We start from the raw sequence: 18598 nt of genomic DNA on the forward strand, positions 1-18598 counted from the left end.
GTCTTTTCTGCAAGAACATCTTGTATTTCTGGGTTTATTTGTCCTTTACACATAAATCTAAGGACCGCGTTAGTCGGTTATATTTGCCGTCCTGTAACTGACACCGCCGTATCCGATTTCAGAGTTTCATTTTGGGTGGACATATATATATCCGCTCAGCTTCCTAGCACAGAAAGCATGCGGCCCACAGCTAAATACAGAGGGAAAAATGCAGCCCCCTCGCTCTGCAGAGACTAAAAACTGCTGCTGACCCACTGGATTCCACACATGCCGGATGACGGGACTCGTACAGTAAGGACGCCATTGCTGTACACAACTAAATTGGTCGCTGCCACCGCCGTTTTGTCCCCTGCTGGGTGTGCTTGTCATGCAAAAAGTCACGGGGGCCATCAAGTCTGCACTGTACTGGGAATATAGGAGGAAGGAAACTGTACATTAATAATGTGATAGAGAGACTACAACAGCCGTTATCAACGTATCAGCTATAGGGGGCGTCACATGCCAAAGGGCACCATAAAATGATCAATATTAGTGGTGCACAGAAATAAAAATTCTGGTGCCGAAACCGAAAATTAAGGATTAACTTTTTTTTTTTTTAAACAAAAGTGTTTAAATTATGTGGCTGGCTTTTTTCATTGAAGTCAATTGGACGCAATTTTGCATTGCAGTCAATCGGGGACGTTTTAGCATTGATGTCAACGGGACGTGTTTTAGCATTGAAGTCAATGGCACATGTTTTAGCATTGAAGTCAATGGCACGTGTTTTAGCATTGAAGTCAATGGCACGTGTTTTAGCATTGAAGTCAATGGGACGCGATTTTGCATTGCAGTCAATAGGGGGCGTTTCTGCAATGAAGTCAATGGGATACAACTTTCCATTGCAGTCAATAGGGGGCGTCTTTGCAATGAAGTCAATGACACGATTTTGCATTGAAGTCACCTAAACGCAATTTTGCATTGCAGTCAATAGGGGGCATTTTTTGCATTGAAGTCAATGGGATGCTAATTTGCATTGCAGTCAATAGGTGATGTTTTTGCATTAACCACTTGCCGACCGCCGCACGACTATCTACGGCGGCGGTCAGCCCCTCACAGGCAAAGTGACGTAGGGCTACGTCACTAGCTTGTGAGGGTCTAGAAAGCTAGCGCGCGCCGCCGGAGGCGCGCTCCCGGTCCCGCGTGGTCACGGACCCCCCCCCGCGCGTGTGACCGGCGGCCACTCTGCGATCGGCAGTGGAGAGGGAGAAAGTCAGGCGACTTGTGTAAACAAGCTGCCTGTCATTCTCCCCTCTGTATGAGAGATGATCATACGGATCTACTATGTAGATCCGTTGATCACTCTGCATACAGCTGAAGCCACAGCCAATCACAGTTAGAATCACGCCCCTAGGGACACACACAGCCCCTCCCTCTCAAATAAAGTTAACCCCTTCACTACCAGTGTATTTTTACAGTAACAGTGCATATATATAGCACTGATTACTGTAGAAATGTCACTGGTAACCCCAAAAGTGTCAAAAATGTCAGTCAAGGGTCCGATCTGTCCGCCGCAATGTCGCAGTACCGCAAAAAAAATCGCAGATCGCCGCCATTACGCGTTAAAAAAAAAAAACAACAAAAATGACAAAAATCTTTCCCTTAGTTAGTAAACGCAATAACTTTTGCGCAAACCAATCAAAATACGCTTTTTGCGATTTTTTTTTACCAAACATAGGTAGCATAAAACAAATTGGCCGAAAATGTTAAAAAATTTTGATTTTTACATTTTTTTTGGGGGGAATTTCATATAAAAAAAAGTGAAAAATATTGTTATTTTTGCAAAATTTACGCTCTTTTTTTGTTTATAGCGCGTGATCAAAAAATCGCGCAGGTGATCAAATACCGCCAAAAGAAAGCTCTGTTTGTGGGAAAAAAAGGATGCCAAATTAGTTTAGGTACAGCGTCGCACGACCGCGCAATTGTCCGTTAAAGTCACGCAGTGCCGAATTGCAAAATACCCCCTGGTCGTTTAGCAGCCAAATCCTCCAGGGCTTAAGTGGTTAAAGTCAATGAGACTGCATTGAGGTCAATGTGAAGCGATTTTGCATAGCAGTCAATAGGGGACATTTTTGCATTGACGTCAATGGGACGCATTTTAGCATTGAAGTCAATAGGACATGACTTTGCATTGCAGTCAATAGGACGCAACTTTGCATTGCAGTCAATCGGAGGCATCTTTGCAATGAAGTCAATGATACGATTTTGCATTGAATTCAATAGGGGGCATTTTTGCAATGAAGTCAACGGGACATAATTTTGCTTTGAAGTCACCTGAACACAATTTTGCATTGCAGTCAATAGGTGATGTTTTGCATTGAAGTCAATGGGACACAGTTTTGCATTGAATTTAACAGGACACGTTTTTGCATTGAAGTCAATGGGGGGGGGGTTCTGTATTAAAGTAAAAGGGACGTGATTTTGCATTGAAGTCAATAGGAAGTGACTTTGCATTGAAGTCAATGGGATGCGACTTTGCATTGAAGCCAATAGGACGCGATTTTGCATTGAAGTCAACGAGATGCATTTTTGCATTGAAGTCAATAGGACGTGATTTTGCATTGAAGTCAACTGAACGCAGAGCGTTTTTGCACTGAAGTCAATGGGATGGAAATTTGCATTGCAGTCAATAGAAGGGCGTTTTTGTATTGAAGTCAATGGGACGCGATTTTGCATTGCAGTCAATAGGGGGCGCTTTTGCTTTGAAGTCAATGGGACGCGATTTCGCAATGCAGTTAATAGGGAGCTTTTTTGCAATTAAATAAATGGGACTCGTTTAAAAAAAAAAATAAAAAAAAATTAATTATTATATTATCATTTTTTAAAGCGACCCCATCCCCTTGTGATCGCACGCAGAAGCGAAGGCATACCTAGGCTGCGCCCACATATTTCAAAGCGTAGCCTATGTAGATTTTTAAGTATCAAAGTTTTTTCACCATTCCAGGAGTGTGTGCAATTTTAAAAGTATGACATGTTAGGTATCTATTTACTCATGTACCATCCTTTTACATTGTGCAAAAAAATTTGGGTAAATTTCTTTCTTTTTATTTAATAAAGTGTATTCTTTCCAAAAAAATTGCATTTGAAAAATTGCAAATACTGTGGGACATAAATTGCAACAATTGCCGTTTTATTCTCTAGGGTCTCTGCTAAAAAATATATTTATATATGTACATAATATTTGAGGGTTCTAAGTAATTTTCTAATGATTTTTACATGTAGGAAATGCCAGAATTGGCCAAGTATGGTAGTGGTTAAAAAAAAAAAAAGATGTACTTATGTGTATGGAGATTTTCCTCTCTAGTGAAAAGGTTGCTCCTGAGACAGCAAGTAATGAGAAACCTCTCTAATGGAGCTTCAGATGATGGTAAAACCTGTCAGGTGTTCTCATCCTTCCAAACTCTATCTAAAACCCCCCTAAAACGTTTTTTCTAGATACACTTTAACCACTTCTGGACTGGGCTACAGTGCATTGCGAAAGTATTCGTCCCCTTTGAACTTTTTGACCTTTTGCCACATTTTAGGCTTCAAACAAAGATATAAAACTGTAATTTTTTGTGAAGAATCAACAACAAGTGGGACACAATCATGAAGTGGAACGAAATTTATTGGATATTTCAAACTTTGTTAACAAATAAAAAACTGAAAAATTGGGCGTGCAAAATTATTCAGCCCCTACTTTCAGTGCAGCAAACTCTCTCCAGAAGTTCAGCGAGGATCTCTCCAATGTTGACCTAAATGACTAATGATGATAAATAGAATCCACCTGTGTGTAATCAAGTCTCCGTATAAATGCACCTGCACTGTGATAGTCTCAGAGGTCCGTTTAAAGCGCAGAGAGCATCATGAAGAACAAGGAACACACCAGGCAGGTCCGAGATACTGTTGTGGAGAAGTTTAAAGCCGGATTTGGATACAAAAAGATTTCCCAAGCTTTAAACATCCCAAGGAGCAGCGTGCAAGCGATAATATTGAAATGGAAGGAGTATCAGACCACTGCAAATCTACGAAGACCTGGCCGTCCCTCTAAACTTTCAGCTCATACAAGGAGAAGACTGATCAGAGATGCAGCCAAGAGGCCCATGATCACTCTGGATGAACTGCAGAGATCTACAGCTGAGGTGGGAGACTCTGTCCATAGGACAATAATCAGTCGTATACTACACAAATCTGGCCTTTATGGAAGAGTGGCAAGAAGAAAGCCATTTCTTAAAGATATCCATAAAAAGTGTTGTTTAAAGTTTGCCACAAGCCACCTGGGAGACACCAAACATGTGGAAGAAGGTGCTCTGCTCAGATGAAACCAAAATCAAACTTTTTGGCAACAATGCAAAATGTTATGTTTGGCGTAAAAGCAACACAGCTCATCACCCTGAACACACCATCCCCACTGTCAAACATGGTGGTGGCAGCATCATGGTTTGGGCCTGCTTTTCTTCAGCAGGGACAGGGAAGATGGTTAAAATTGATGGGAAGATGGATGGAGCCAAATACAGGACCATTCTGGAAGAAAACCTGATGGAGTCTGCAAAAGACCTGAGACTGGGACGGAGATTTGTCTTCCAACAAGACAATGATCCAATACATAAAGAAAAATCTACAATGGAATGGTTCACAAATAAACATATCCAGGTGTTAGAATGGCCAAGTCAAAGTCCAGACCTGAATCCAATCGAGAATCTGTGAAAAGAACAGAAAACTGCTGTTCACAAACGCTCTCCATCCAACCTCACTGAGCTCGAGCTGTTTTGCAAGGAAGAATGGGCAAAAATTTCAGTCTCTCGATGTGCAAAACTCATAGAGACATACCCCAAGCGACTTACAGCTGTAATCGCAGCAAAAGGTGGCGCTACAAAGTATTAACTTAAAGGGGCTGAATAATTTTGCACGCCCGATTTTTCAGTTTTTTATTTGTTAAAAAAGTTTGAAATATTCAATAAATTTCGTTCCACTTCATGATTGTGTCCCACTTGTTGATTCTTCACAAAAAATTACATTTTTTTATCTTTATGTTTGAAGCCTGAAATGTGGCAAAAGGTCGAAAAGTTTAAGGAGGCCGAATACTTTCGCAATGCACTGTATCTGCTGCCATAACCCCGGTATCTAACATCAAAGTACTGACGTAAATACACGGTGGGCAGTCTGTAAGTGGTTAAGAAAAAATGGCTTCCACTGACTACAGGGGATAGATGATGTTTTGTTCTCAAACTTGCATACATTACAACACATTAATATAAAGTTTGTCCAGTTTTTACAGTATGTCTGAGGATGGATATCGGAACAGATACATAAGTAGCACTAATAAGACCGGCAACCAAACTGGCCAAATGTTTACCACAGTTGGTACCTGCTGGACCTCACACCGGAACATCTAAAGCAGCCTTTCTCAACCTTTTCAACACAGAGGAACCCTTGAAATATCTCATGAATCATTAGTGTGATGGGCAATGGGAAGAATGCTCCTTACAACTGTGGTCATTGGGAAGAATTACCCCCTTACAGATCGCTAAAAAGATCAATGGTGTCAGTGGGAACTTATCTGAGGGGCAGAAATTGCTCATTGTTGAAGGAACTCCTAGCAACCTCCGGAGGAACCCTGGTTGAGAAACCCTTATATATAAAGAAAGGCTTGGCCTTGTTGCCTAAAGAAATCAACCCTATGCTCCCTTTTATTGAAGAAGGTCAACATTGGTCAGTATAAGCAACATGAACAGTCTGTCCTTCAGACACTTGTGATCCTGATTTCCACAGCGTCCTCACTGAATAATCCATGCAGTGGTTGAACTAAAATAAAAATCTAATGGTGACTGCATAATACACAATGAGGAATGCAACAAGCTCCTGGTTAGAATGAAACCTACAACTCTGAGTTTTTCTTAAAAAGGAAATTCAACAAAGTTTAACATAGTCATCAAATGCGATGAACAGTGATTAATCTTCTACATAAGAGGTCTCCAAAATCTCGAAACAAAGGGCCAATTTACTGTCCTTCAGGCTTTAAGGTGGCTAGACTTTGCCCAGCGCATTTGAAAAATGCCCTAGCGTCATTCGGAGTAACCAATGCCCCATCCTTGGTTTTAGTGGGAGGAATAATGCCCCATTGTTGGTATTCAAGGGAGGAATAGTCCCCATCATTTGTGTTTCTTGGGGAAATGGTGCCTCATTAATGGTGTCTGTGGGAGGAATGGTCCCCATTATTGGTGTCTGTGGGAGGAATAGTGCCCCATCATTGGTGTTAGAGCTGCACGATTCTGGCCAAAATGAGAATCACGATTTTTTAGCTTGGAATAAAGATCACGATTCTCTCACGACGTGTAACAAAACAAATTGGGATAACTTTACTGTTACGTTTTGTTTTATTCATTAAAGTCTATTAATTGCGTTTGAAAGACTGCAGCGCAAATACAGTGTGACATAAAATATTACAACAATCGCCATTTTATTCTGTAGGGTCTCTGCTAAAAAAATATATAAAATGTTTGGGGGTTCTAAGTACTTTTCTAGCAAAAAAAAAAATGATTTTAACTTGCAAGCAACAAGTGTCAGAATAAGGTCTAGTCTTTAAGAGGTTAAACTTCCGTCCTTTCTCCCTGGCAGAGGGAAGGAAAAGATACAATGTAATCATTTTGTTTATAGTTACTGGGAGACTAATGCTGATAGGCGTTTGCCAGGAGGCTTTTTTTTTTTCCACAGCTGTTCTCTCTGCTATGCAGCTATGCAAAGAATCGAGCATATCTCAGGTTTAGATCGTCAGGGGGGGTGAATCGAGATCGCGATTTTCATACCATTAATCGTGCAGCTCTAATTGGTGTGAGTGGATGGAATGGCGCCCCATCATTAGAGTCAGTGGATGGAATGGCGCCCCATCATTAGAGTCACTGGGTGGAATGGTGCCCCATCATTGGTGTAAGTTGATGGAATGGTGCCCCATTATTGGTGTCAGTGGATGGAATGGTGCCCCATCATTGGTGTCAGTGGATGGAATGGTGCCCCATCATTGGTGTCAGTGGATGGAATGGTGCCCCATCATTGGTGTCAGTGGATGGAATGGTGCCCCATCATTGGTATTAGTGGATGGAATGGCACCCCATCATTGGAGTCAGTGGATGGAATGGTGCCCCATCATTGGTGTCAGTGGATGGAATGGTGCCCCATCATTGGTGTTAGTGGAAGGAATGGCACCCCAGTATTGGTGTTAGTGGATAGAATGGTGCCCCATCATTAGAGTCAATGGATGGAATGGTGCCCCATCATTGGTGTCAGTGGGAGGAATAGTGCCCAATCATTGGTGTCAGTGGGAGGAATAGTGCCCAATCATTGGTGTCAGTGGATGGAATGGTGCCCCATCATTGGTGTCAGTGGATGGAATGGTGCCCTATCATTGGTGTCAGTGGATGGAATGGTGCCCCATCATTGGTGTCAGTGGATGGAATGGCGCCCCAGCATTGGTGTCAAAGGATGGAATGGTGCCTAAGCGCCAGATAAAGGCAAGCAAAGGGCCACATCCGACCCGTGGACCACACTTTGGCGACCACTGTTCTAAATAAAGGTATTTGTTGACTTTTAATAAGTCACATTAAAGCTCAATTAGCACATTAAAACTATAAAAGATAATAAATTGTGAACAAAATTTTTGTAATACATGAAGATTTGCCCAAACAAAAATATATAAAGTATTTCAAGAAGAATTGTTTCACCCTCTGAAAAGCCAACACCAAATGCCTCCTGTGTTGTATCTATTAGTAGCATAAGGCCAGCTATCCTTTATGTACAGAAGGGTCCCTAAACATGTGTGAAAAATGTAGTTTACTGAGCTGTAGACTCATGTGTTCCACCAGGAGGAAGAGAGTCCAGCAACAAGCCGGGAGGAATGTGAGGTTGGCCACACTCTGTCTGTGGTCAATGGATTCCAAACACGGCCTGTAATGACCACATTTTGTATACCAACCATGCAAATATTTACCCTGGGCACTCCGTAACCATAACAATGTTTAAATGACAAACGAGGCCCGGTTACTACAGAATGATGGAGAGGGTTTGTGTAAGGACAAGTAGGGCTTAACATCTTGGTCATCCTAGCACTGAACACCACCAATCGTCAACACAACCAACTCCTAAACAATTTGTACTTGGATATAAAAAAAAATGTTCACAAAAAACATAGTAACAGATTATAATTCTGTCTTTTGATTAAGTCATTAAGTAAATTATTTAGCAAAAAAAAAAAAAAAGCTTAATCAACGCAATGGGTTCATCATAAAACATGGCTACCTGGAAAAAATCAAAAGTCAACTAAGTAGACAGTATTAATTGTTCACATGCTGGTTAAACAATTTTTGATTCTGTTTTCTGGCAGTATTTGGTGCAAGAGCAAAGATATGATTCTTACCTGCAACTCTCTGAGCGACAAGTCCTTCCAGGTTATATTGCTCCTCCTCCTCCGAGGCATCTCTGATAGGTTGCTGGGGTTGGGCATTGACCGGAGTAATGACTGGGGAAGTTACAGCAGATGACTGAGGGCTTTGCATAAAAACAGACAATGGTGGGATATTAGAGGTGCCAGTGGGCGTCCCATAGCTGTAACTTCTGACCAAGGTTGATTGAGGTTGTTGGGTTTGATAACCATATGGAGAATAAGATCCAGAGTAGGGCTCTCGGTATTCATTTAGAGGTTTGGCTGCCTCCATGGACCGTGGTGGTTCATGCATTGCAGATAAATATGCTCTTGGACCTTGTTCAATAGGCGTATGGGGCTGGCTAAATGAGGTGGTGGGGAGGGTGCCAGGTGGTGTGACAGCATACGAATTGCTTGGTCTTTCAGGTGCCACCTGAGGAGTGGACTGATAGCTATAGGCTGCCAGAGCAGGTTGGGCAGAGTGTGACCCTGTAACTGGCATTATTCTGTCCTCTCTTGGAGCAACAGGGACACTCTGGGACTTGTGCATCTGCGAAAAGGATGGATCAAGGTCCAACATTAACATATTAAGTGCTTCAATCGACTGCTCAATCTCCTTCTGGGAGGCCATTTTGGGGAATTCAGGGATACTGTGGCTTTGGGAAACAGTCTGAAAAGTGCTTGGTTGCGGACTTGGGCTGCTATATTGACTCTCGGTTACAGAATCCTGCTGACGGGATGGTGGGCGACTTCCACCCTGTTGCCAAGAGTTAAGACCCCGCTGGACAGCCTCCTTGCTGCTTACGCTCCGGGCTGGTGCTTGGGGCAACTGTGAGTAGGGCTCGTATTTTACTGGTTCTGCAGCAGTGAAGGACTGAGACCGGTACATCCCATTGGGGTCATAATAATATAAGTGCTTTTGTGTCATTGCAGACGGAGGTTGTGCCCAATTGGACATTGCTGGCTGGCTGACTTGGTAAGAAGACAGACTGTCCTGGGCAGATACAGATGGCCTCATTTGACTGCCCATATCTTGAGACAGTGGGACAGTTGTACTTTTTGTGATGTTCTGGTTGTTGTATGGATACACACCATTGATCATTGTTTCCTTACCAAGATAGCCATGCTTTTGGAGCTTCTCTAGGCCGTTAATGGTTGTTGGGCCGTTGGTTAATGACATACTCATAGGAGAAGACACCTGATATCCGGTCTCACTTACATTGGGAGTACCGTCAAAGGATGACAGTGTACCCAAGCTGCCAACACTATGTCCATCATGGTTGGGCAAGTCATCATCCAAAATATCGGTCTCCCTTTCCACTGGTGGGGATAGGCTATCTCCATTGACGTGAACCTGCGCTGGGACCACATGCAACATAGCTCCGGCTACTGAAGTTCCCGAGTTTAAGTTATGCATCTGTGCGTCAGTGTCCAGTCCAAAGCCACTTAGAAGGCGTTCAAGCTCTTTCTTTTCCTCAGGTGTCAACCCTTGGTTGGAGCCTGCATTAGCCACTTGTTCATCAGTTTTGTCTGTTTTTGTTGAAGCGGTTGAATTGCCGGAGTCGCTGCTCACAGACAAGGTGTGTTCAATGTGATTGGGGGCAGCAGATAGAGGGATGACCCCGGCATTTACTGTGCTGGTGCTCCCGTTTGTTGAGTCTTTTTTCTTAACTTTGGCATACAAGCTTCCATCTAAAGGACCTTGGGTGTGTCCAACTTCTGCAAAAAAAAAAAAAAAATAATTGTATTATCACTTTAGCAATATAAAACTCCATATGGGGACACATTAACATCGGTCTACAGTTTGGTTTACTTAAAATCCATTATAATATCCATAGGATCCAGCGAGAGCCAAAACGGCTCCTATCTGAAAACCACTGAGCCTAGGCTTCAGCTCAAATATCAATTCTTATTGCAGAACAAAGGCTTCATCAAAACAAAAATCAGGTTGTAAATCTAATTTCATTTTTAATTTAAACGCCATCACTCCAATCCCACAGGAGCTTGTCCCTGATCCAAGCACTTTAGCCTCCCAATATTAGCTGGTGACTTCAACAACATCTTGTTTTAATGCAGCCGATAATGGAGTTTTGGAACGCGGTATACAAACATATGGTGATCAATTATCAGCTATCTCCGCAAACAGAACTCTGACTCACGCAGCGATGCGCTGTTATCTATGGAGAGAGGTCCCAATGGTGCAAGTTATTTCCTTCTTCAATATTCAATTAAACTTCACTGGAAATGTTAACTTGTTTACAAGAAAAAAAACACATTCAAACGTTGGACTATATCGATATCTAACTAAAAGAGAGACTTCTTTTTTCCTCCTAATTTTAAAGGTTGCATCATATTCCTTGCCTTGCCAAATTAGCTTTCTTATCCAATCTCAAGAGGCATCTAAAACCAATAAGGCTTAAAAAAAAAAAAAGTTATATGGCAAAGCCAGATTTCATTCTTCAACATTTGCCATAGCTAGTGCTTTATTTACACTTGTTTTTAAGTATATGCTTAGCCTAAACTTTTTCCATTTTGGATAGAGCGGCTAAAACCCATGTTGGGTTTCTACAACTATCATTAGAGAGGGAATGAAAAATCTTCAAGGGTCTGTGTCCCTGTTGCAGATTTAACCTCGCTTCCTGTCTGGTATAATTGACAAGGCTTCTTTTTAGGGATCGACCGATTATCGGGGGCCGATATGCACTTTCCCCGATATATCGGAATCGGCCCCTGAGGTTACCAATATTGCCGATATGCACTTTCCCCGATATATCGGAATCGGCCCCTGAGGTTACCAATATTGCCGATATGCACTTTCCCCGATATATCGGAATCGGCCCCTGAGGTTACCAATATTGCCAATATTTCGGAAAGTGCCTGTACCGGGGTGATGCCTGCAGCTAGAGGCATCACCCCGGTATCGGCGTCCATAGCCGACGGTTGGCTTTCTTGTAATGAAAACCGATGCGGCTGAGAAGCTGCTCGGCTGTCATTACAAGGAGCGGGAGGAGACATCCCCACCCCTCCCGCCGGCTTCCACGGCTCGCCCGGGTCTCCTTTCCCACCGGGAGACCCAGACCAGTTTCTCCAGGCACTCAAAGAAAGTAGTGTAGTCTTTCCTGGGAGGGGCTGGAGTGCAGAAGGCTGGAGGGGCAGAATTCAGTTCAGCTGGTTGGGTGGAGCTGGATTGCAGATGGCTAGAGACTGAGGTGGAGTTCCGATCAGAGCCGAGTGCCTGCTTTCGGCACAACACCGGGTAACCAGCCCTCCTGGCCGCTGGACACCGCACGACTACCCGATCAAAGCCGCATTCGGCTCTGATCGGGTCTCCATGTAAAAACCCGGAAGTGATGTCATGACATCACTTCCGGGTACTTGGCGCCGGATTAAAAAAAATGACAGCATTCAAAACAGCCAAACTTGGCTGTTTTGAATGCTTTTAAGTGCAGAGGAGGGGTTTGAGGTCTTTTAGACCCCCAGATCCCTCCACAACAGTACCTGTCAAGTGCTAAAAATAAAAAATTTTAAATGAACGAAAACATCGGCCGATACCGATATGCAATGGCCAAAATATCGGTATCGGCAACGAAAATCCGATATTGGTCGATCACTACTTCTTATCCATCTCTACTCTATACAAAACAAAAAAAAAAAAGAGTTTAGCCTGGACACGAAGTATGACATGTTCGAAAGATGGAGTTGAAGTGCTATGCTATTGACTATGTGAACCAGGGTTGCCAACTTTTCTCTATTGGGAACGGAGGTTGCCATTTTCAGTAAAATAACATTGTCCCATTGCCCAAATTCCCACCCTGAAATCCAAAATATGGGTTTGCTTTAGGCAATGGACTTTGATTCTTTTAAGTTTTAAACTCTATGGATCCATTGTGCTTCCCTTGACACCTCCTCTCCTATTGTTCACTGACCTCCTTGTTGGATAACTTTATTTATTTATTTTTTGGTCATGTATGATAATCATGGACCTTTTCCCTCTACTTCCTATTTTTCCTACATTCCCATTCCATAGCAATATGTATTTTTAAACACAGTGCAGCGCAATATATTAAAACATATAAGATTTTCCTAAGAGAAGTATAGTAAAAGTGTCTTAAAGACCAATAATCGTAAAGCCCAAAAGTCCCTTATTGAGTAAGTTCAGTTCCACACAGTCAGTGAAGGAAATGGAAAGATCCACATCAGGGGTTTAAACCCTTCACCCACAGGAAAACACTGCGCTCAACTCACTCCAATGACCTTTGTGTTACCAGTAGGTCATAAGCTCTTGTCCCAAACAGAGGGATACAGAGGAAGTGCAGCAGTGGTGATCTCCTGAACCCCAGCTCAAACCCAGCCTCTTGCATAGGAACTCCCTGTATGATCCCAGGCCTACATGCTTTTCTCTTCTTCTCATTCCTTTACTCTATCACAGCTTCAATGCCCTCTTTTTTTTCATCCTTCCATTCCTATTTATCCTCTTTCCTTCCAAGTTCAATGTCCATATGGTAGTGTTTGGAATACATTCCCCAGGTGCACTCAGACTTGTATAAAGTACTCAAAATTTCTACTTGAGTAAAAGTACAAGTGCTCGATCAAAAAATTACTTGAGTAGAAGTGGAAGTGCTCGCAGAAAAAGTTACTTAAGTAGAAGTACTAAAGTATTCAACATTTTTTTTACTTAAGTATTGCAAGTAGTTTTTTCAAAAAATTTGCTACTTAAGTACTAAAAGTAAAAAGTACCAGTAGTTTTGAAAAAAAATTTCTACTCAAGTACTGAAAGTAGAAGTACAAGTACTGTGTTATGTAGTTATTAAAGAAATAAGTCAAAAGTTTGAACATCATATTGTTTTTATTATTTCAAATGATTTATTTAAATGATTAACCTGTGTTTGTTAGTAGTTTCTTGATGCACTTTAAGTGCTGTAGCACCATTTATTTGTTTGTTTCATATTTTCTTTTTATTGGAAAGATTTGGTATAGCAGCTTTTATTATACCCAGCCTTTATTTTCGTGTGCGCTGATTTACAAATGACATTATACACATTTTTTTGAGCTTTATGCAACCTACCATCTACTGTTCTGGCAGTGGTAATTTTTTTAAAAGTAACGAGTAATTATGCAGCACAAAAAAAAAATACTTGAGTAGAAGTATCGAAATCATCGAAAAAATGTAGTGAAGTAAAAGTAGAAGTAGGAGAAAAAAATTCTACTCTAGGAAAGTACAGATACCGCATTTTGGTACTTAAGTACAGTACTTAAGTAGTTCTACTTCGTTACTATACATCTCTGGGTGCACTATATATTGGCACCGTACAGTTTATACCATTACTCCAGTCAGGGCTGGCCCAAGACATTGTGCTGCCTGGGTCCAAGAATGAAATGTTGCCCCCCCCCCTTCAAAAAAAAATTAGGCCCACCAAAAGGCCCCCACATCCATTATATATAAAATCTTGAAAATATTATATATACTGTTATCTTCTTCCATAACTCACCACCGGACCGGTCCACCAAACACCTGCTGTCTGTCCTCAGTCCTCCTGTCACTTCTGTGTTTGCCGCACCCACCGCCCCCTAGAGGATCCATCGTGCCCTGCGTGAGATGGAGTGCACTGGTGTCTGACGTCATTGCGCAAACCACAAATACGTGATGGACGTTCCCTGGAAGAGACGCTCCGCCTCCTCATACTCATCAGTTTGCACTACGGGCGGCAGTATGAGATGGGGAAATGCCTCCCGTAACGCTTCGCAAACTGATGACAAACAAAACTGCTGGAAAAAATTATTGGGAGTCAATTTGCTGCCCCTCTCAATGTGCTGCCTGGGTCCAATGGACCCAGTGGGACCCATGGTAGGGCCAGGCCTTACTTTGATTTCTGTAACAACCCCACAATGTAGGCGGTCATAACTGGAATATGGCATAACCCTGGAAACTGTGTACTGATGTATATCTCATTTTTCTTTTTCTCTTTCTTGCACTTTACTTGGACAATTTTGTGTTATTTGTCTGTATTATCCTTTTAAAAATGAATATAAGTTATATCTGTCTATAAATGTGTCAGCTGTAGAGGCTGGGCAAACATCCCATACATGATTTCTCGTTTTGGTGGAAGACTGACTTGGTGTCACTGGAGGCTCCCTAGCAGCAAATTACTGTGTGGAGGGAATTGTTCCAAATAGGTTATATCCCAATTTTAGGTGGTAGGTGATAGATGGGGTCAAGGGCTGCTACCTTTCTGATAACGACAATGGAGGTGTTACTGTGGGGAATACTAGGGTCAATGGAGAGGAGCACTCAGTGTCCAGAAAAAATGTCTCACTTGATTATTTTTATAGTTGTTTATTGAAGATAAAAGTGTACAAGTGGAGCCAATAAGTTTCGGGGGAAATGCCCCCTCCCCCCATCTTCAGGGCTGTATTTCATAGAGAATGGTTCAGCTCTGAGAAGGTTAAATATATTCGATCAGTAGATCTGCAGTATGCAGGCGTTGTAGAGCAAAGGAAACTCCTACATCATTTCTGATATTTATTTGCATTATTAGCCAGTTATCTACAAAACACAGACTCCGTCTTATATTATGAAGCAGAAAGGTTCTAGTTTCATATGTTTAAACCCTAATCTTGCACAAATGTTTTCAATAGAATAGATACAAAGTATAAAACACAGATAACAATATACTGATGTATTAGATTAGAAGATCCAACAAGGAGAGATCAAGGCCAGGTCAGAAAACTATACTGTATGGGATGGACAGGTCTTGCTGAAAAAGTAAATACACAGCTTTAGCTTATACAACTACCAAACCAATCAGGATAGATCCTGGCCAGGACAGAAAACTATACTGTATGATGCCTATGAACAGCTGCAGACAGATCAGGATTGACAAGCCTTGGTGAGAAAGGAACTATATAGGTGTCAGGGATTCACTACCATGCGCAGGCGCACTGGCGAACGCCTATGCGCATACGATGAGGCTACCTTGAGATAGTTTGCGGCTATCTCGCGTTCGCGCATGCAATCCTCTTTGGCGCCAAGCGTCCTATTTAAAGCCAGTGATCACACTAAATCTTTGCTGTGTGATCTTCAGCTCTCCTGTTCCCTGTACCTGATATTATCTGCTGTTCCTGATCATCTGACCCGGCTTGCCTCTGGACTCCGATTACCTGCTGCCCGCCCTGACCGTGACTTGTCTTGACTATTCTTCTGTCTCATCCTGATCTGCTTACCTTTTACCGGCCATTGGTCCTGGACCAGCTCCTGGCTCGACCGGGGAATCCTGAGGACCGCGATCTGGTGTTAGCACGCAGCCAAGTCCATCCCCACCATCTGGGGCCCTGGTGAAAACCGGCTAACAGATAGACTCCGCGCCTCTGGTGAACCTGTGTCCTGCCAGATACCCGGTGAGACATTCCTCTACATGTCAGGCTCTGCCACAACACCCCTGACAATAGGTTAGACCACCTTGACAATTATGTTAGAACTTTAAACCAGGAGAGATCTTGGCCAAGTCAGAACACTATATGGGATGTACAAAAGTCTTGGTGAGAAAGTAACTGTACAACATGGACAATCTTGACCTATACAATCACCAATCCAATCAGGATAAATTCTGGTCTAGACAGAACACTATACAATATCAATGGACAGCTGTGGACAGATCAGGGCGGAGAGGTCTCAAGAGAAAAGGAATTGTACAGGTTGAACAACTTTGGCCAATAGAGTCAGAATAGCTCCTGCCCAGAGTACGATGTCTATGGACAGCTGCAAACAGATCAAGGTGGACAAGCCTTGGTGAGAAAGGAACTGTAAAGGCTATTGTGTAGAGATGAGGAGCGGCAAGCGCAGCTGAGACCGAGCTCCTCGATAAATCGGCACTGAAGGAGCTGGTCTCTCACATAGCAAAGTGAAAGCAGAGTGTGTGCTGTGCTCTCTGCCTCCCCCTACAGTGCAATACCCGGCAGGAAGCTACAGGAAGGTACAACAGTCCTCTCTCTCTGCCGTCTTTTACAAAAGGCTTTCTGTATGTATGTATTTATATGCATGTATGTGTGTGTGTGCATATGTGCATCTATATATGTATGTGTATGTATGTGTGTGTGTATGTATGTGTATGTGTGTGTATGTATGTGTGTGCATATGTGCATCTATGTATGTGTGTGTACTGTATGTATGTGCGTGTATGTATGTATGTATGTATGTATGTGTGTGTGTGTGGATATATGTACGTGAGTGTGCTTCAAGGTATTGCCTATTTGAGTTTATGGACTTTTAAGGACTTTTAAATGATTTTAAGCTGAAGTGTGCAGTAATTAATCTCTATACATACAGGGGGCCCTCTCAGGCCCCCTGCAGCATGGGGCCCGGTCGCCATGGCGACCCCTGCACGTCCGCCCCTGTATGTGTGTTTTACTTTGTTACACATTGGGGAAAAAAAAGTGTCGAAAATATGCTTTTTCGGGGGGGGGGGAGGCCCTTTCATGATTTCTTGCACCGGGGCCCTGATCAATCTAGTTACGCCTCTGGGCTAGACCACCTTCACAATGATGTTTGAAGATCCAACCAGGAGAGATCATGGCCAGGTCAGAACACTATATGCGACAGACAAATTTTGGTGAGACTTGGACAACCTTGACCTATACAATTACCAATTTAATCAGGATAGATCCTGGTCAGGACCGAACACTATACAATGTCTATGGACAGCTGCAGACAGATCGGGGTGGACAGGTCTTGGTGAGAAAAGAATTGTACAGGTTAGACAACCTTGACCAGTATGATTGGGATAGTTCCTAGCCAGGTCAAAACACTATACTGTATGATGTCTATGGACAGCTGCAAACAGATCAAGGTGGACAAGTATTTGTGAGAATATAATTGTACAGGTTAGACCAGAGTTTCTCAACCTTTTTTCAGTCAAGGCACCTTTTAAAAATAATAGACAGTCTCAAGGCACCCTTTAAAATTATGGACAGTCTAGAGGCACCCCAATCTAAAATGTAAAAAACTTTTCTAATAGCTTTACATAATGCAGCACCGACACATGTAGAACACCCAACATTAGAGGTGATTTATTCTTCCAAAGCAAATACACTTTTGCACACTACTACCGATTAGTATTCAAGTGTTTTTCCTTTCCCTCAGTTTCTCTTCACCGCTTAGCTAATATGCCCCCAGTGCTGACAGCGAGGGGCAGGAGAGAGTCAAACATGGATGCTGTGTAGGCTTAGCTAATGTGCCTCCAGTGCTGACAGCGAGGGGCAGGGGAGGGTCAAACATGGATGCTGTGTAGGCTTAGCTAATATGCCCCCAGTGCTGACAGCGAGGGGCAGGGGAGGGTCAAACATGGATGCTGTGTAGGCTTAGCTAATATGCCCCCAGTGCTGACAGCGAGGGGCAGGGGAGGGTCAAACAAGGATGCTGTGTAGGCTTAGCTAATATGCCCCCAGTGCTGACAGCGAGGGGCAGGGGAGAGTCAAACATGGATGCTGTGTAGGCTTAGCTAATATGCCCCCAGTGCTGACAGCGAGGGGCAGGGGAGAGTCAAACATGGATGCTGTGTAGGCTTAGCTAATATGCCCCCAGTGCTGACAGCGAGGGGCAGGGGAGGGTCAAACATGGATGCTGTGTAGGCTTAGCTAATATGCCCCCAGTGCTGACAGCGAGGGGCAGGGGAGGGTCAAACAAGGATGCTGTGTAGGCTTAGCTAATATGCCCCCAGTGCTGACAGCGAGGGGCAGGGGAGAGTCAAACATGGATGCTGTGTAGGCTTAGCTAATATGCCCCCAGTGCTGACAGCGAGGGGCAGGGGAGAGTCAAACATGGATGCTGTGTAGGCTTAGCTAATATGCCCCCAGTGCTGACAGCGAGGGGCAGGGGAGAGTCAAACATGGATGCTGTGTAGGCTTAGCTAATGTGCCTCCAGTGCTGACAGCGAGGGGCAGGGGAGGGTCAAACAAGGATGCTGTGTAGGCTTAGCTAATATACCCCCAGTGCTGACAGCGAGGGGCAGGGGAGGGTCAAACATGGATGCTGTGTAGGCTATCAACACCCTTCTTATCATCACTGAAGACATCACTGGTTGTTAGGATTCCGGTGGATGGAAGGTTGAAATGGTGCACAATAAAAATCTTTGGCTTTGTGTAACTAAAATACAGGCTTGATCCACCCGCTGG

The 18598-nt window shown here is 43.2% G+C and overlaps 1 protein-coding gene across 6 annotated transcripts in view; it reads right to left on the minus strand.

The window, feature by feature from the left end:
* TNS1 (tensin 1) overlaps window positions 1-18598 on the minus strand; it is an 805414-nt gene that overhangs the window by 88690 nt on the left and 698126 nt on the right. For all 6 annotated transcript variants that reach the window (XM_082260250.1, XM_082260249.1, XM_082260247.1 and 3 more), the window contains one exon: window positions 8426-10150. In XM_082260250.1, coding sequence (XP_082116376.1) covers window positions 8426-10150 — 1725 coding nt within the window. The remainder of the gene's footprint in view (window positions 1-8425; window positions 10151-18598) is intronic.

This window comes from Pelophylax lessonae, assembly GCF_965119305.1.
Source record: "Pelophylax lessonae genome assembly, chromosome: 6".
NCBI classification, from domain to species: Eukaryota; Metazoa; Chordata; class Amphibia; order Anura; family Ranidae; genus Pelophylax; species Pelophylax lessonae.